This window comes from Staurois parvus, unplaced genomic scaffold (assembly GCF_062004578.1).
Source record: "Staurois parvus isolate SC_StPar_1 unplaced genomic scaffold, SC_StPar_1.0 ptg000169l, whole genome shotgun sequence".
NCBI classification, from domain to species: domain Eukaryota; kingdom Metazoa; phylum Chordata; class Amphibia; order Anura; family Ranidae; genus Staurois; species Staurois parvus.
In genome coordinates, this window is record NW_028317965.1 from 2,299,390 (window position 1) to 2,320,000 (window position 20,611).

General features: G+C 41.1%; 1 protein-coding gene across 2 annotated transcripts in view; it reads right to left on the minus strand.

Moving 5' to 3' along the window:
* Window positions 1-20,611, minus strand: part of LHCGR (luteinizing hormone/choriogonadotropin receptor) — a 209,596-nt gene that overhangs the window by 169,445 nt on the left and 19,540 nt on the right. For both annotated transcript variants that reach the window (XM_089676442.1, XM_089676441.1), the window contains exon 2: window positions 13,732-13,806. In XM_089676442.1, coding sequence (XP_089532568.1) covers window positions 13,732-13,806 — 75 coding nt within the window. The remainder of the gene's footprint in view (window positions 1-13,731; window positions 13,807-20,611) is intronic.

Sequence of the window (20,611 nt, forward strand, 5' to 3'; positions counted from 1 at the left end):
ACCATTAGAAACCTCCCTCAATCCACCCACTTCTAATGGTGGGCACACATGAAATGTGCCAACAAATATAAAATATATATGCCGAAGCATAGGGGCCATCCACCCACAGGCCACCCCAGGCCCCCATGCTTTGGCATATATTCTGTTTTTTATAACTGCGGATGAAAAATCTCATCCAACAGCGCTGCTCACGCTGACTTATGTCTATTCTGAGAGCAAGTTCCTGTTGCTGTCAGAATAAACAGGTCAGCGCTGCAGCTGAAAGCATTCCTGCAAACAGAAATGGTTAACAATAAAACAACAATAAACCAGTGAAAGTCGAACAATCACAAAAATTACAACAACAAAAAAAACTATAACTATTTTTGGTTTTTACATTTTTTTATTTTTTTGGGGGGTATTTGTACTTTTATTTATTTTTTTTATTTTTTTTAACTTTTTTTTCCAAACTTCAAACATTTAAACAGCTGGTAGGGTCTCTCCAAATGCGATAGCCAGTTTCCTGACTACCGAACATCTTTTGAGACCCTGTGTAAATGTGCCCTGATCTGTGCCGTGCTGTACTCTATACTAATAGTTCACTAGTGTATGGTAGAGGCGGAAGCAGGGCTTGATGCAGAGGCCAGGTTGGCCAGGACAGGAGGGACAACAATAGCGGCTGTCACGCCTAATTCCACGTTTGCTGCAGACACGACATCTTTTTTGGGGTCTTCTTTGGGTTGGGGTACCAGGAATGGTATCGAGAAAATGTCTCTCATGCAGACGGCTAACTGCATCTGGGAGAGGGATTTGGGGCACAGCACCTTCTGGATACAAAAGGGCCCTGATGTTCTCTAACTGGAAATTTAGGTATGATCCACTATGTCCAGTTGCTTTATAGAGAACAAAAGCATTATATAGAGCCAATTGAAATAAATAAACTGACACTTTTATGTACCAGCGTTTGGATTTTCGGGAAACTAAATACGGCTGCATCATCTGGTCATTGAAGTCCACCCCTCCCATGTTAAGGTTATAATCGTGGACACAGAGGGGCTTCTCAACAACACCAGTTGCCGTGGTAATTTGGACGGTCGTATCTGCATGAATGGAAGACAGGAGGTAAACATCCCGTTTGTCCTTCCACTTCACTGTGAGCAATTCTTCATTTCTCAAGCAGGCTTTTTCCCCCTTTTTAAGACGGGTATTTACAAGCCGTTGGGGGAAGCCTCGGCGATTAGATCGCACAGTGCCACATGTGCAAATTCCCAAATTGAACAAATGTCTAAATAGTGGCACGCTTGAATAAAAATTGTCCACGTATAAGTGGTACCCTATGTGGAAATAGGATGACGCCAAGTCCCAAACTATCTTGCCACTGCTCCCCATGTAGTCTGGGCATCCGGGGTGCTCCAAGTAACTATCTTTTCCCTCGTAAATCCGAAACTTACATGTATAGCCTGTTGCCCTCTCACAGGTCTTATACATCTTGATCCCATATCTGGCACGCTTGCTGGGGAGATATTGTTTGATTACAAGGCGGCCAGAATATTGAATGAGGGACTCATCGATGCAGATGTTTTTCTCGGGAGTATACACATCTGCAAATTTTTGGTTAAAGTGATTTACGAGGGGCCGAATTTTGTGGAGCCGGTCAAATTCAGGGTCACCCCGAGGAAGACTGAGTGAGTTGTCGTAGAAGTGCATAAAACGCATTATACTCTCATATCTATGCCTGGCCATGGCAGCAGAGAACACGGGCATGTGAACAAGAGGGTCGGTGGACCAATACAACCGCAATTGATTTTTATCATTAATGCCCATGTTGAGGGTTAGGCCCAAAAAAACTTTAAATTCGGAAACCGTAATGGGTTTCCATGCGAATGGTCTGGCAAGGTTTGAATTTGGGTTGGCGGCGATAAATTGGCGTGCATATAAATTGCTTTGATCCACAATCAATGCATAAAGATCTTCTGTGAAAAACAGCTCAAAAAAATTAAGGGGAGTATTTAAATTTGCTGTTTCCACCTGAATTCCGGGTTGGGCAGTGAATGGGGGAAGTACGGGTGCTGCAGAATTTGTGGGCTGCCAATCGGGATTTGCAAGCACATCCGGAAGGACACTAGGGGCTCTACGGGCCTGTCTGCGAATTCTTGGTGGCCGCGGGACACTACTTGTGCTCGCCACCGCACCAGCTTGTACTGCACTTATGGGACTCGCCACGTCACCAAGGGATACTGCAGTGCTGGTATGCCTACGACCAGGACGTACTAGGCCGCTGGTGCTCGCCAGTTCACCAAAAGATACTGCGGCACTAGTACTGGCACTCTGCTGCATATGAGAGTCATCATGCATTTGTACCACCTCAGCAACCTGTGAATGGGATCGGGTACGCCTGACCTTAGCAGGGACCACTTCCTCGTCGCCTGAGCTAGCTGTCAGGGTGCCGCTGCTGTCTATAGGTTCGTATTCTGAGCCTGATTCTGCCAGTGAGTCTTCCCCTTCGCTCTCACTTGACATGCTCAGAATCCTATAGGCCTCTTCACTAGTGTACCTTTGCTTAGACATTTTGGCCACTAAATTTACAGGTACCTAGTGCGACTCACGGGAAAAAGAGCGCCTGGCTGTCAGGGACTGCTTGAACCGCTACAAAAAATTTACCGACAAGTGCTAACAGATATCAGGCCTGATTCTGTGAACACTGCGGTTTTGTGTGTAATATGTATCAAGTGACAGTTATCTACTGACACTGCACTTGCCGGGGGAGAAGGGGGGGGCGTAGGGGCTAAACGCAGGTGCTGGCAGGTGTTGGGGCTGATCCCGCTAACACTGCGTTTTTGGGGATACTAAAGTAATGTGAATGCTGGTATAGCGCTGATCTGATCAAAGATATTGATCCAATCAGACACTATACTAGCAATGAAGGTTTAGCGTGCAAGTAAGCGTGTTCCTGGCAATCAAGGGGTCAAATGTGATTATCTGTGTACTAGCGGGCAAACTGGTGCTATCTGGGAGGGGCGCTAACACTATTGGAAGTCGCTAGCGACACTGATACAGTGATCAGTAAAAATTGGTTCACTGAGCAGTGACACTGGTGACAGGGCAGTGAAGGGGTCAACTCAGGGGGGAGGGGGGGGGGGGGCGATCAAGGGGTTAGACGGGATCACTGGTGTATTAGCGGGCAATCTGGCGCTATCTGGGAGGGGCGCTAACACTAACGGAAGTCGCCAGCGACACTGATACAGTGATCAGTAAAAATTGGTTCACTGATCAGTGACACTGGTGAGAGGGCAGTGAAGGGGTCAACTCAGGGGGGGGGGGGGGCGATCAAGGGGTTAGACGGGACTACTGGTGTATTAGTGGGCAATCTGGCGCTATCTGGGAGGGGCGCTAACACTATCGGAAGTCGCCAGCGACACTGATACAGTGATCAGTAAAAATCGCTTCACTGATCAGTGACACTGGTGACAGGGCAGTGAAGGGGTTAACTGGGGGGGTGGGGGGGGAAATTAAGGGGTTAAATGGCTTTATTGGTGTACTGGGGGGCAAACTGGCGCTATCTGGGAGGGGCGCTAGCACTATTGGAAGTCGCCAGCGACACTGATACAGTGATCAATAAAAATCGCTTCACTGATCAGGTACACTGGTGACAGGGCAGTGAAGGGTTAACTGGGGGGGGGGGCAATCAGGGGGTTAAATGTGTCCTAGAGTGTGTTCTAACTGTTAGTGTAGTGTTTTACTCACGTTTAAATGTCTCTTCTTCTCTGTCTGGAACGGAATGTGTCCAGGCAGAGAAGAATGACATCATATCCTGCCCTGTGTAAATATCAACACAGGACAGGATAGGACAGGGACCGATCATCCGATTTCAGCCAGAAATCACTGGCTGAAATCTAATGATTGATCCCTCCTGGATCGAATCGGATCACCCGCGGGTCGGCGGGCGCGCGCGCGCGCGCCCCCTGCCCGTGAAAGTGTCGGGAGCGCGGAACCCGTTTTTAAACGTGGTTTTGCGCTCCACTGCCGCCCTGCACACGTATAAACACAGTGGCAGGGCGGCAAGCGGTTAATATGTGAATAAATATTGACTGTCATTGCTGTATAGATGGTGTTTATTGGATGCTTCTTGCGATCACATTTAAAGTCCCTATCATAAGTTTAGGTATTTTTCTGTAAGTAGGTTATTGCTTGGTATGGTGCTCCCAGGAAAAAATATTTTGATTATGGGTTAGATTCCACAATTTTTTTCTTTTCTTGAAGAATCTTACCTTCCACAAGACCTCTGCAACTCAATAAATCCAGAAGCTAGGTTATATCCAGACCTAGGGTCTACAGGTTGAATTCTGGGAATCTACAGTATATTAGGCTTCTAAGTGAACTGGTAAGGAGTCCAATAGATCCATTTATGAGCTCACTGTAAAACTGGGTGAAGGAATCCTGCCTATGTGCTTCTAATTCTGTTTCGATTGTTACATTATTATAAAAACATAAAGCAATAAAATAATATCTGATGAGTGTGCATGAATAGCCCTTTACATACCACGGCTGGTTACATTCTTCCAATCCAATTACCCAGTTTCCAGAGTGGTCTTGTTCCAACTGGTTTAACAACCAGAAAGACGTCAAACTTTATTAAAAAAAAACTAAAGACCAGTTGTAATTTGGACAAATATGATGGATTTTGTTTGGCTAACAAGTTAGCTCTTCTCCCTTGCTGCAGGGTCTCAGGTTTGGTTCTTGCAAGTGCTACCTGTATATAGCCTGAATATTCTTCTAATATTGGCCATTGGTTCCTTTAGTTTGTTTCAGAATGGCATGCACTTTAGAATGTAGCTTATTTGGAGTTAGTGACTGATACAAATGGGGCTATGTACTCTATAAAGTGCTGAAAAATACTGTGTTGGCACTATTTAACAGGGACATTTCAGCAACTTTACACATCTATGTCAGTAAAGTCCTGACATCTCACAATATACAGCAACATAATAAGATGTAATGAAAAAAATCCCACACACTTTATTACTATGTGGCCATGTGCTTGACTAGAGAGACAGACAGCAATTTGGGATACACTGGGGGAGATTTAGTAAAACCGGTGCACTCAGAATCTAGTGCAGCTGTGCATAGTAACCAATCAGCTTCTAACTTCAGCTTGTTCAATTAAGCTTTGACAATAAAGCCTGGAAGCTGACTGGTTACTGTGCACAGCTGCACCAGATTCTGTGTGCACCAGTTTTACTAAATCACCTCCTGTGTTGCAGTACTTTCTGTGCTCCCAATGGACTTCAGATGAATGGGCTAACACTACTTCACCTCCATCCACTAGGGGGAGCTGACAAGCAGAAGAAGCTGAAGAGACTTAATGGTTGGCAGTTTGGAAAATAAATGTTTCCATGGAGGGTAATGGACTATTGAAGTGCAATTTCCAATATGAGCTGGGTATAATGACAGAGAGAAATGTATTTTCACAGGCTGAATACTGAGGAACTTTCTATTTGGCTAGAGGATACCAAGATGCGTGCACATCAATCTGCCTGGGGCTGTGTGCTGAGGACAAGAGTTGTTCTAAGAAGATCCAGAAGTGAGCTGACATCTGAACTGTAGGACTCCTATTACTATACTGTTGGGGCTGGTAAGTAGACACTGATGCCATTAACCTGTTGCTGCTAGCAGAGACTGAACACATAGGTTCTGGCCATCTAACTAGTAGAATTATTTACTGCACGCAGACTTTACTGGGACTGTATTCGTGTACATCACCATAAAGAATGGGCCCCAACACTAGCCAGCTGAAGAATTAGGGCTAAAGATTACTCACTCAGATGGCTGCTTCACAAGGCATTTGCCTATTGTCCATGGTAAGACATACCTCTTTAGAGAGTCTTAAACTTCATCACTGCTATTCATTTAGAGTGCACTCCTAAGTGGATATAGCCTACTGATAGCAGAGACTGAGCACACAGGGACTGGCCATAAAACTAATAGAATTATTTACTGCACGCAGACTTTACTTGGACTGTATTCATGTACACCACCATAAAGACTGGGCCCCAACACTAGCCAGCTGAAGAATTAGGGCTAAAGATTGCTCACTCAGATGGCTGCTTCACAAGGCATTTGCCTATTGTCCATAGTAAGACATACCTCTTTAGAGAGTCTTAAACTTCATCACTGCTATTCATTTAGAGTGCACCTAAGTGGATATAGCCTACTGATAGCAGAGACTGAGCACACAGGGACTGGCCATATAACTAATAGAATTATTTACTGCACGCAGACTTTACTTGGACTGTATTCATATACACCACCATAAAGACTGGGCCCCAACACTAGCCAGCTGAAGAATTAGGGCTAAGGATTGCTCACTCAGATGGCTGCTTCACAAGGCATTTTCCTGTTGTCCATAGTAAGACATACCTCTTTAGAGAGTCTTAAACTTCATCACTGCTATTCATTTAGAGTGCACTCCTAAGTGGATATAGTCTACTGATTACTGAGGGGTTATCATATTACTGCTTATCATTGCTGTTACTCTTTTGTAATGCCATTAGTTATTGCTAGTTATTGCTAGTTTTGTGGATTACCAGGAGTACTCTAATGAGGGGCCAACTACATTCTATTCTGCTATAGCTTAGTGAACATGTTGTCCAGTGAACTGTGAATGACTTAATCCATTACTTATTCATTTATGTGCATACTGCTATTTACTGCATCCTGAGACAATATATTGGGTTAATTTACCACTAACCAGTCTAATATTTGCTTTTTAATTCCAAACCTTAGTTGTGTGCAGGGTATCTATATTTGTGCTGCCAGCATCAGTGCATTATCCATTTTCTTAAGCTGGTGTGTCAGTGGGGCTGAAGGTTCTTCTTAGAACCAAGCAACTCCTGGCGGAGTAGCGCTACAACTAAAAGGTACTCCTTGAGCATCAGCCACTTATCTTTGCCTAGGCTGATATGATGTCATCAATAAACTGCAGGCAGGAGGAAGCATTTCCTCAATCTGTTCTTCTCAGATCTCAGCTTGCAATATTGTTTTGTAGCAAATCACAAGTTGAAGGGCTGTAATGGGCTGATCTCTGTCAGACATTTTTTATCACAGCCACAAACTGCACAGGCACCAGGATTTATTATCTTTGAGCCAGTATCTAAAGCCTTGTACACATGATGAGAATATCTGATGAATTATTGTAGTTTTTTTTTCTTTTGCATGCTAGTCTCATATCAAAAATGAAGAGGTTACTAAAGTTACAAAAATACATCTTTGGAAATTATGTAATATATTGTATTGTATTGTAATGTATTCTTTCATTTCTGAGTGTGCGCGGTCTTGGTCACTTGATTTTTTTCAGATGAATACTGTACTGATTAAACGAAAATTGTTTGTTCTGGTATTGTACAAGAAAAATTTTTGTGCTTGTCCCTCGGATAATTTTGCATGACCTGATCACTCCGAAAGCAGTATTTTTCGTCCCATTTTCTCATCATGTGTACTAAGCAATAGTCCTGGAAGTAGATGCAGTCTCTGTATAATGCCTGGACCAAAAAGGCTAATTACTTCTGGAGAGAAAAACAAACAAGGCTTTATCATAGGGGTATTGTGATCTTTGTGGGAGATAAAATACAATGCCTGTAAGTGTTTCACTGACACATGCACCTAATATGAAAAAAATGTGTTATGGTAGCCTCATTTTATATAAAAGAAATAAAATATAGTCATTTAGGCTGGAGGTTTTCAGTCAGTGCTAATATATCTCCTGAAATAAGACCACTGAACAGTTATCTCTGCAAATTCCCGTAACCCCAAAAATACAAGAGGTCATGTCCTCTATTTAAAAAATAATCCATTCACTCCAGGGGCGGACTGACAACTCATGGGGCCCCCGGGCAATAGGGGATCATGGGGCCCCTGTGCCCTCGCCCACACTCAAACCACACCCAAAAAAACCTATGAAAGGTACCAGAGGCATCTCATGGGGCCCCCTACTAACCCTGGGCCCTCAGGCAGTGCCCGAGTTCCCAAATGGTCAGTCCACCCCTGATTCACTCCCATTCCTGCTACTCCTGTCTTTTTGGATGGATTTCAATCTTTAAGTTGTTTGTTTTAGTCCCATTTCTATAACATCTTGCATGTACTCTATTCTTTCTTCTTTTCCTTTTTGGGTTCTAATGGGTAAATCACAAGCAGTAGCAGACCTCTCCTATGGATGGGACTCCCCCTTCCTCTGTCCCAGAAGCATAAAATCTCATAAAAACCCCAAAAACATTTCCCTACTATACCTTCTGTCATGCAAACATTGTCTGCCACTGGGTAACCAAATACTCTTCTTTCAGCCCCAAATATCTTTATAAACACTAGCTGAATTTTATTGTGCTAATTTTAAAGAAAAAAAAAATATGGGCTTGAGTTAGTAAATGAAAATAGACTGTGCTGCTTGCAAGAGCAGTTACTCCACAGTTTAGTAAATGAAGGGAAGCTCTACTTACTTCCATCCTCCAATCATGTGCAAGTAAAAATACAGGTTTTTTTAAAAGTTTCCTTACATGTGATTGGGTATTATTTGCACAGTGCAGTTTTGCCTTATTTACTAAGCTCTGGAGCAACTGCAGTTGCAAAGTGCAGTCTGTTTGCCATTAATAAATCAACCCCACGGTGTTCCAGCTTTTAACAAGAATTGACCCTTTGTTTGCAATAAACAGATGGCAGACCCCACTGAAAGATACCTAATTCAACTCTTCTGGGAAGGCTGTCCACAAGGTTTAGGAGGGTGTCTATGGGAATGTTTGACCATTCTTCCAGAAGAGCATTTGGGAGGTCAGGCTCTAATGTAGGATACGAGGCCTGGCTCGGAGTTTGCGCTCTAATTCATCCCAAAGGTGTTGAGATCAGGACTGACTGTCAGGTTGAGATCAGGACTCTGTGCAGGCCAGTCAAGTTCCTCCACCCCAAACTCCCTCATCCATATTTTTATGGACCTTGCTTTGTGCACTGGTGCGCAGTCATGTTGGAACAGGAAGCGGCCATCCCCAAACTGTCTCCACAAAGTTGGGAGCATGAAATTGTAGAAAAATGTCTTGGTATGATGACTCCTTAAGCCCCCAGTCACATCAAGCCAGACTTTGAAATCATGCGACTTACATTGAACTTGTACAATTTCAAAGTTGGATGAACTGCCAATTTCAGGCGCGATTTGCAAGACATCTGAAACCGGGAACTAAGGGGCCAAGCCCAACCCCTGAAAAACAACCCCACACCATAATCCCCCTCCACCAAACTTTACATTTGGCACAGTGCAGTCAGGCTAGTACCGTTCTCCTGGCAACCACCAAGCCCAGACATGTCCATTGGATTGAAAAACAGAGCTTGATTCATCACTCCAGAGAACACGTCTCCACTGCTCTAGAGTCCAGTGGTGGTGGCGTGCTTTACGCAACTGCATCTGACGCTTTGCATTGCACTCTGTAATGTAAGGCTTGGTTGGAGCTGCTCGGCCATAGAAACCCATTCCATGAAGTTCTCTGCACACTGTTGTGCTAATCTGAAGGCCACATGAAGTTTGGAGGTCTTTAGCTATTGACTCTGCAGACAGTTGGTGAAATGTGGGCACTGTACTCAGCCCGCGCTTTCATTTTATGTGGCCTGCCACTTGGTGGCTGAGTTGCTGTTGTTTCCAGTTGCTTCCACTTTGTTATAATACCAGTAACAGTTGACAGTGGAATATTTAGTAGCCAGGAAATGTCACGGATAGACTTATTGCACAGGTGCAACCTATCACGGGACCACGCTTGGAGTCACTGAGCTCCTGAGAGCAACCCATTCTTTCACAAATGTTTGTGGAAGCAGTCTGCATGCTTAGTTGCTTGATTTTATACACCTGTGGCCATGGAGATGATTGGAACACCTGAATCCAATGATTTGGAGGGGTGTCACAATACTTTTGGCAATATAGTGTACCTCAAGGTCTCCACTTTTATTAACACAAACCATATTGCTGATATCTGGAAACATCTCAATCCAGTCATTAAGGTCTTAACAATTTATTCCAATCATCACACACATTTTGTCATATTGATCAAATATTAGCAACTCATTAATACTTATTTTATTTCCAGTTGGCAAATATAAAAACAGTTCCTTGGTCAGTGTCCTGCTATTGTCCTGGAACTATGGCTTGTAAGTAACTGGGGTAAATCCTCCACTTTGAATATAACTCTGCCTCAGCATCTGTGAACCATGTTACAGAGCAGCTGTTCTTTCCTCATTGAACTCATGCCCTATGACATTCCCTATAAGGTTAATTATGTGCCTTTTTTTTTTCTTTTAAGTCTCTCCATCAGTTGTGGCCTTCATACATACTTTCCTGGTTAAGTAGAGTATCTAAACTTTTATATTGAAAGAAGCATCCAGTCCCCTTACCCTCTTTTGACTCTCATTACAGAAGATCGTGAACGTCTTTGTATAGCACTCCATAAGGCAGTGGCTCCTTAAAACCACACTCTATAGAAACATAAATGAGAGTGAACTACCCACAGAACATAACTTCTCCCCTTGGTTACTCTTTATACTCCCGTGGATTTTTTGGAAATCCCCAGTCATCACCCCAGTACCCTGCAGGTGTTACCCTGACTTCTGCCTCATCTCAGACCAGGGAGCCTTGTCCTACTTTATAAGCATAAAATAAAGATCGTGAATAGAATCAAACATTCTTGTGGTTTCTTGACCCATCATACATCTTTTGCCACTCTTATCACAAGTCATGTTCAAGCCAGTTCACTTAGAACCAAGAGCTTTTGATTGGTGGAAGATTTCATACTTTCAGCATTTTTTTTACCCCTGCCTCTATTATCTCTTGGGACGTTATTTGCTCAGATAATCAACCACCAGCCTCGGACCTTTATAGGTTTTTGCAAATAAAACAATGCATCTCCACTCTCATTAAAAATAGAGACTTTGCCAAACTTCTAACCAGTTTTGAATGTATCTACTAACAAAATCTGAATGAGCTAAAACAAATCTCTACCCAAAACTTACAGCTAAACACGTTTCCACCCCCGAGAGATTCAGAAAAACATGGGGATGCTGGAGTCACTTCAAAACCACCACTACTTACCACACAGCACTACATGACCAATCTAGACCCCCAGACTGAATGGTTATATGTAATGATGTTTCAGAGAATGCCCAGTCCATTAGGGAGATTTTAGATTTACAATTAGATGGGTTGAAAACTGGTTGCATAACGGGTGTTGGAGTGTTTGACCCGTATCTTGCCCTATTGATTGTCCTTATGCATATTATCTGCTAAATTACCTGATGACTTTACCGGCTCGGCTCCTACCCAAGAATATGATCCACTTCGCCACACTTGTCTGTCCTTCCATTGTGTCTTCTCTTTCCCCCAAATTCTTATTTTGGGGAGGGAGAGGGAGAGGGGGGATGAGGGAGAAGTGCAGGAATAATTAATCAATTTATTATTATTATTGTTTTTTTTGGTTTTTTTTCCCTTCACCCCCCCCCCTTTCCAATTACACCACTTCACATTCCTTTCTCTACCTGATCTATTTTCTCAGGCTTATCTTTATTCTTCCTTTAGTAAATACTCACATCATCCACATTTCCTCAGCAGAATACAGCAGTTAATTTCTTACAGACGCAAATACTTCTAGGTAACACACATTCTCTAATCTGGATACACAATATTGAACACATAACCTTCTCAAAGCTATCCTTATCCGACACTTCGTACCCCCTCATCATAAAAGCTCATTATTACATGGGTTAGTTCCCTTCACTATTTACATTACCTCGTCTAGTAAATTTTTCATATCTGCAGATATGTAATATACAGTATTTTTCGCTCCATAAGACGCACTTTTTTCCCCACAAAAAAGGGGGGAAAATGTCAGTGCGTCTTATGGAGCGAATATAAAGAGGCCGGTCTGGTATTTCTGCCTCCACCATGTCAGAATACCGGGCCGGCCGCTCAGCTGTTCTCTCCTGCAGGGCCTTACCTGTTCCTCGCTCCAGCGCTGCACAGTCTTCCCGCGCTGGCTTCTGTGACAGCCGGGTGCCCACTGCGCATGTGCTGCGCTTTGTGAATGATCCGGTGTCTTCTGGGACACATGACAGGTCCCAGAAGGCGCCGGGCCATTCACAAAGCGCAGCGCTTCTCGCGCATGCGCAGTGGACACCCGGCTGTCACAGAAGCTGGCCCGGGAAGAAGGAAGGAAGGACAACTCCGCGGAAGTGGGAGCGGGTACCTGTCAAATTCAGGTACCCGCTCCCCCTCCCTCCCCAAAGGTCAGCAGTCTCTGGTCATTCCCTGCACTGTCTGCAGTCTCTGGTCATTCCCTGCACTGTCTGCAGTCTCTGGTCATCCCCTGCACTGTCTGCAGTCTCTGGTCATTCCCTGCACTGTCTGCAGTCTCTGGTCATTCTCTGCACTGTCTGCAGTCTCTGGTCATCTCCTGTACTATGTCCGCAGTCTCTGGTCATCTCCTGTATTATGTCTGCAGTCTCTGGTCATCCCCTGCACTGTGTCCGCAGTCTCTGGTCATCCCCTGTACTGTGTCTGCAGTCCATTGGTTCAGAATATTTTTTTTTCTTGTTTTTCCCCTCTAAAACCTAGGTGCGTCTTATGGAGCGAAAAATACGGTACATCTGTCTTCCTGCATTGTTACACTATAATTGCATTGTAATCTATTTGTCTGACCCGTCTGCAATACGGGACACCGCTTACAGTGTCTATTCTTGGACTGCGATCCGTAGTTGTATTTGCTTTGCTATGCCTTATTCTTAATAAAATAAAAAAAATTTTTGAAAAAAAAAAACAAAAACACACGTTTCCACAATATACTAGAGATGGTTATGTGGTTGAAAGGGAAACTGACCTGCAGCAGGCTAAAACAGAAGAGGGTTGGGTAGCCATTTAGGGTAATATAGCTAAATGCTTCCTAAATGTCACTGATACAGAAGTCTATAGCCTATAAAGTTATAATGCGATGGTATGTGGTCCCATCCCAAATCTTACATATGAATGATATGATGCCTCCTCACCACCTGTTTTGACCCCATTTGTACCAAAAAAATGTGCTGCAAACATTCATTGAACATGGTTGTGGGGCAGTTGCAGTGCTTCCCTATTGGCTTGAGTGTGTCGCATTCAGCGGGCTTGCCACCCGCCAATCACTACATATGGTAAGCTTTGCATGTAAACACCAGGGTGGTTGCAACAGAGACACCTGTGTAGGGAGGTCAACCTACACCTACCTACACATGGAACAGGCATAGAACCAGTGAACTCTTACTCCTACCTTGCTTTTTTGTTCTTCATCAGTCAAGCTAGGATCAGAAAGGCAGCCATGGAAGCTAAACCTTTCAAAATAAGTCAGCAATGTCGTACATGTTTACTATAAGAGCTCTGAGGCCACCATTGCACAGGCAAAGGTCCAAGGACCCACAATAAATTAGTGACAACCTATTACAGGCTTCATGCCCTTTTCTCTGCAGAAACACTATAGATAATCAAATGTACCTGATCAGTTAAGAAATGTAATGTTCACAGTGCGCACAAAACTGAAACATATATCTTACAAATTAACAATTTTGAGAAACCAATCAATAGCTCTTGTTACATTCACTGTGGCTAATGTCCTTTTGAGTTAATCTCTCTTCTACGTGTGAGCTATATTCAGTGCAGGTCAATAGATTCACAGAATAATTACATGTTTTTCCAGTAAAATTACTTACATGCTTAAGATGTCTTGTCGGAAATGTTGAAACACCTCAGATGGAATAACTTTAAAGGAAAAAGAAGATAATGACCTGGAAGAAAGGAAACAGAATCTTCAATAAATGTCTTTACTCAGCAGATTAAAAGCTTGAAAACCTGAAACATTGACTGCATTTATTTGCTTCTTTGTGTGTAGTTTTTTTTTAGTTTGTCCTATTGTCCTTGCTTAGATGTTCTTTAAATGACAAATTCAGCATTTTTCTGAGAAAGGAAGTACTGTATACCTGGAAGAAAGTTTCCTTCCAGTCATCAAAGCAAGTGGTGCAACTGTAATGGTTCTCATCTGCTTGACCACCATGATGCCCTCTACAGCAAGCGGTGAGGACCAACAAAGTGGTCACTTTCAGGGTTTGCTGATGATATCAAATTATTCAGGGAACTAAATTCGGCAGAGGATGTAACATCATTAAAGGAATACCTTGATTAAATGGGGGGTTAGTTACCTGGCAGATGTGGTTCAATACTGGAACTAATCTAAAGTTATGCAATTTGGTGCCACAAAATACACATTAGGAGGTTCTCCCCTGTGAGATTCAGTGATTGGAAAGGATCTGGGGGTGCTTGTAGATCACAAACGTAGCAATAGCATGCAATGTCAAGCCACAGCTAACAAAGCCAGCAAAATAGTGTCATGCATTAAAAAGGGCATATATTCCAGAGAGAAATCAATAAATCTACCCTTTAACCAAAGACTGGTTAACAGGGACGGGCTGACCATTTGGAAACTCGGGCGCTGACCGACGGCCCGGGGACAGTAGGGGGCCCCATGAGATGCCCCTGGTACCTTTTTCATAGGCTTTTTTGAGTTTGGGCAAGGACACAGGGGCCCCATGATCCCCTATTGCTCGGGGGCCCCATGAGTTGTCAGTCCGCCCTTGCTGGTTAACCCTCAGCTTGAATATGCAGTATAATTTTGGTCACCAATCCTCATGAAAGATGTTGAATTAGAAAGAGTTTAGCAAAGAACAACAAAATTATCCTCTTCCCATCCATAGGACGTGCATGTACATTCCTGGATGGGAAGGGTGATATCTCGCTCATCGCTGCAGAGATGACCAAGATATCATTTTTTACATTGGGGGACTCTGCACATTGAGCTGCTAAGGCACTGATCAGGGAGCCTGGAAAGGATGCATCTGGTGGCATCTAGTTCTGGGCACACAGTGAGAGGAACAGATGTTGTTCCTTCCACTGTTTGATGTCAGAAACTGGAAGTGACAAGGATTTCGTTACTTACAGTTTCGGGCTCATGTAAACAAGCCAGCTTGTGAAAGCATCAGATCAATCCGATCTTGGTTTGATCTGCTGCTTTGAAGGTCAGAGGAAAGATGTGGGGTCTAATAGACCCCAGATCTCTCCAAAAAGTGGACCTGTCACGGCTCATGCTATCACAAGGGATGCTGTTCATCCCTTGTGACAGCAATAAACGTGATAAGACAAAGTTTCAGTGTAAAAAAAGTAAAACAAATGATACAATTACAAAATCAAAATTTTAAACGCTCCCATTTCCAAGTGCTCACGCACAAATGCGAACACCTACGCTGGTCCCACACGCCTATGTAAAAGGCTATTGTACCACACATGGGAGGTATCCTTACAAATGTCAGAGCGAGAGCAATAATTCTAGCACCAGGCCTCCTGTGTAACTCTAAACTGGTAAATTGTAAAGGCTTTTAAAGCGTCACCAATGGGGATTTTTATGTATTGTAGTGTGGTGCTGTTCCAAGGGTGCACGCATTTTTAAATCCTGACATGTTTGGTATTTATTTAGTCAGTGTAACTTCATCTTTTATATCTTAACAAACAATTGGGTATTATATTGTGTTTTTGTGCTTTAAAATTAATTAAAGTGTATTTTTCCCAAAAAATTTGCGTTTGAAAAACGCAGCGCAAATACTGTGTGACATAAAAATATGTAACACCCACCATTTTATTCTCTAGGGTCTCTGCTTAAAAAATATGTAATGCTTGTGGGTTCTACATAGTTTTCTAGAAAAAAATTATGTTTTTACATGTAGGAGAGGAATGTCAGAATTCGCCTGGACTGGAAGTAATTAATAAGATGGGCCACCCCATTTTTTAGGATCAATATCAGTATATATATATATATATATATATATATATACTGTGAAATGCATTTTTTATATATTACAAAATATATGAAAAATATTATTTAAACATCAAATATTTAAACATATATATTTTTTAAATATATTCTTCGGATGTTTTTTAACATATAAAAAAGTAATTTTAACATATATTTGTACATATATTTGTAAATGCATGTAAAAATATTTTTCATATATTTTGTAATAAAAACACATTTCACATACAGTATCTCTCTCTCTCTCTAGATATATATATACATATATATATTTTTTTAATTTATTTATTGAAATATATTTGGAAATATATTGAATATGACCAACATTTTGTAATATATAAAAAATGCATTTCAACATACTGTATATATATATATATATATATATATATATATTTATTGAAATATATTTGGAAATATATTGAATATGACCAAAATTTTGTAATATATAAAAAATGCATTTCAACATGCAATATATATATATATATATATATATATATATATAGTTATTTTTTTTTAAATATATTGAATACAGCCAAAATTGTCATTTTTCAAATATATGTCAATATATATGTGAAGAATATTTTTAAAATATATTTAAAATATATTTTTCTTCCATGTGGGTTATTATAATATTTTTAATATACAGGAATTATATAGCGCCAGCTTTACAAAATGAATTTAGACATTACAGTTACAATACAATTTGGTATCAGAGGAATTAGAGGGCCCTGCCTGTAGAGCTTACAATCTAAGATAGATTGGTGCAGCTGTGCATGGTAGCCAATCAGCTTCAAACCTCAGCTTGTTCAAATAAGCTTTGACAATAAAACCTGGAAGCTGCCCCAGTTTTCATAAATCTTCCCCTATATGTCTTAAGAAACCTTAATGAAAATACTGAAATTGGAAAAAAGATACGGTGCAGTACTCAACTCTTTTATAGAGAGCATCTCCAATAAAATCCTGTATATTCTTTTGCAAGAGACTAAAACTATGTTTTGTGATTTAGAACATGAAAGGTCACATGCACAACTTTAAAGCACATTTTTTTAATATTAAACTGGACAACTAGCAATGATGGAAGTGCTGCAGAATAACACAGGTCACAGATCAAACAAAAGGAGACAATGTAACTTGGGAACAGATGCAGAAAAAAAAAACAAAAAACTGGCGTCTACAAAAGGAGTGATTTGATTTGCTGGTTAACCATGCCAAACAATACTTGGAATCAGCAACTCCCATTTGTAGCAACTGTTTGAACTGCTGTGAAAATGACAGCTAAAACTGAAAATCCTCGAAAATAAATATACTTGCAACAGCTTCCTAGATTAAAACTCAAATGGACAGATCTAAGAGTTTTGTATAAATCCCTGGAACACAGTGACCGAATCTGAAGCACAATGCCGGGGTGAAATTCTTATTCCTATTTTGTTGCAGAAATGCGTACTTGTTTCCTTTAACAATGTCATCTATTCTGCAGTTGTCATCTACTGGAAGGGATCAAAATGTTAACTGCTTGTGTTTATGGGAGAAAGGCTGCAAAAAATTGTGTAAGAGATATACAAACTTCCTCATGTTCTGTTCAGCTTCTAGTGTTGGACGAAAAATGGAATTGTATCAAATACTGTACATTTTCCTTTTCTGGTGCCAATCCATGACAGTATACATGTTGATACGGACTGGCACCAGGAAAGGAAAATTATCGTAAATCTTCGATGCAATTTTCTGTTTTTCTGGCATTAACATGGCAGCATACATGTTGTTAGTATGTTGCCATGTTGGTGCTAGGAAGGAAAACAGAAAATTGTATCAATAACCTATTGTTATTTTCTTTCCCTGGAGTCAATCTATGGCAGCATACTAACTGCGTGTATGGTGCCATGTTGGGTTCAAAATGTTAACTGCTTGTGTTTTTGGGAGAAAGGCTGCAAATATTGTGTAAGAGATATACAAACTTTCTTGTGTGCTGTTCAGCTTCTAGTGTTGGACGGAAAATAGAAAATAGTATCAAATATTTACTGTAAATTTTCCTTTTCTGGTGCCAATCCATCACAGCATAACTTTGGCAGCATGCTGCTATGGACTGGCTCCAGGAAAGGAGAATTATGGTAAGTATTCAATGCAATTTTCTGTTTTCCTGGCACCAACATGGCAGCATACATGTTGTTAGTATGTTGCCATGTTGGTGCTAGGAAGGAAAACAGAAAATTGTATCAATAGCCTATTGTTATTTTCCTTTCCTGGAGTCAATCTGTGGCAGCATACTAACCATGTGTATGTTGCCATGTTGGTGCCAGAAAAATGGAACATTGTACCAAACATTTATTATGAAAAAAGCAAATTAATTAAATACTTGTGAGCCACTAGAGGTTTTCTAACTAATACAGCAATTAATTCCGTGTTTAAAAATAATATTAGATATTGAATGAAGTGAACCAATAAATCAATTAACGTGCTTAATTAGATTTTTAGATCGCCAGGTACTTTTTACACCCTCTCTAGGTGTATGGATGTTAATTACCTATATCTATATTGTACCGCGCTCCAAACTATATAAGTGCTCTAAATAAATTATGAATAAATATTGTGTATCACCAATAATTCAATAATAATCTATAACCATAATGCTTGAATCCATAATTGCATAATACTTAAATCCATGATTAAAGTGAATCAAAAAATTCTAATAATATTTGTAAATCAGTGCATAAAAAACTGCGTGCATACAAAACTAATAAAAAGTGAAAAAATGAAAAAATATAAAAAATAAAAAAAAAATATATAAAATATATAAAAAATAAAAAATGAACTGAAAAAAAATTTATATAAGTGAATAATAGTTCAGTTCATACGAATTGAGATAGTAATGTAGTTCAATCTAATCTGCGTAGTAAGTCAATGTTCATGACATGAACCTCTCTCTCCTTCCTCCTCTCCTTTCTCCTCAACACAGCTTTTCTCAATAAGGACTTTCTCCTCTAGTTGCTTGGCTTATTCCTCCATAACCGATACATACAGAGAAGGGAAAAAAGAAACATAGTGACTTATCCTGGGTAACAAATGTTTAATGAGCTTCTGATCTCCCACTCACATGGTATCAACAAAAGTAGCGCTTTGTGTAAATATATCCAAATCCTCCTGCAAACAGCCCTGCAGGTGTGTGTATGTTCACTCGATATACTCGCCGTTCCTCTGTGGATGCGTGATGACGTCACCGCCCCTCCCCTGGTTACGTGATTGGACTAGAGTGGGCTGAAAATAGGTATGTATATGCATCTTTCTTACACAGTTAGTCAGCATAGGTGTTAGGAGGGTGGAGGGGGCATTTTTAAGACCAGTTAGGTTTAGCCTGGAATTCTTTTTTAATTTAATGGAAATACAGATTTGTCATGTGGAAAAAGTAAGTATACTCTTACATTTACCACCACTTTAAATTATTTTGATTAGAATCAGGTGTTTTAGAATATGTGGACTGATGATTTGAAGATACAGCTGTTTAGCTACAGTAACAATAAACATGTTTGCCATAAGCCAAAGCAGGCATTTCAACAGAAGAATCCCACACCAACTGTGAAGCATAGTGGTACAACTGTCATGATTCAGGGTTGCTTTGCTGCTTTAGGCTCCGTACAGCTAGTCATCTAGTCAACTATGGAATCTGCTTCTTATCAAAGTGTGCATGATGAGAATGGGGCATCAAAATTTAAAGTTGAACCATGAATGACTCTTTCAGTGTGAAAATGATATGAAGCACATTAGAAATTATTTTAAGGAATTGCTCAGAAAGAAGAAATGGAGGGTTATGGATTCGCCTTGTCAAAGCCATCATTTAATTCCCACTTAAATGAGGTGGGTTAAATTTGAAATGGGCAGTTCATGCAAGAAAGCTTACAAACATCTTGCAAAGGAAGAAGTTTTGGAGCCATCTGAGAGATGTCAATGTCAAAGCATGGTGGACTTTTAACAAGTTACCGCCCGGCCTATAGCAGATTGATGGCTGGGCAGGACACTCACTGTTGTGACTGGGTGTCATATGACGTCCTGTCATAATGAGCCCCTCACGCGGCTGAGGAGCCGCGCAGTGGTGCGATCTGTTACCTGCTGTGTCCATGGGACATAGTCAATGATATATCACTACACTGGCCCGTTGCCAGTGTCATGTGACTGCTGTGACCAATCACAGCAGATCACATGTCAATTGTACACAATGGATGGCTTCCTATCATTCCATCCATTGTATACAATTATGTTGTTAGCTGTGACTGGTCAAGGCAGTCACATGATACAGACAGGGCCAATCACAGCCCATCTGTATCATGTGATAAGCTTTGCCCAATCACAGCTAATCACAATAGACTGAATTAATCAGTTTCATTCAGTAAGAATGATTGCAAATATCAATGAAGTACATTGGTATTAGCAATCATAATGTGTTAATCTCACTCACACTGATTTATACTGCTCTGCGTATGTTACCCAGCACTCTACATCAGTATGCTAAGTCATGTACCACTGGCTTGCTGACATTTTACATAATTACAATACCAATACAATCACTGTGTAGTGTAAAGTTGTCATAGAAAACTGTACGTAATGACTCTAATGTAGTCTTTTGGGCAGTTGTATGTAAAGATACATTTTCCATGCTGGTCATATCTGCATAGAATGCAAGTGTACAATCCAAACGCACACGTTCGTGTGTTAAAAATGGCTGTGTGTATAAGTGGGTGCTGCAG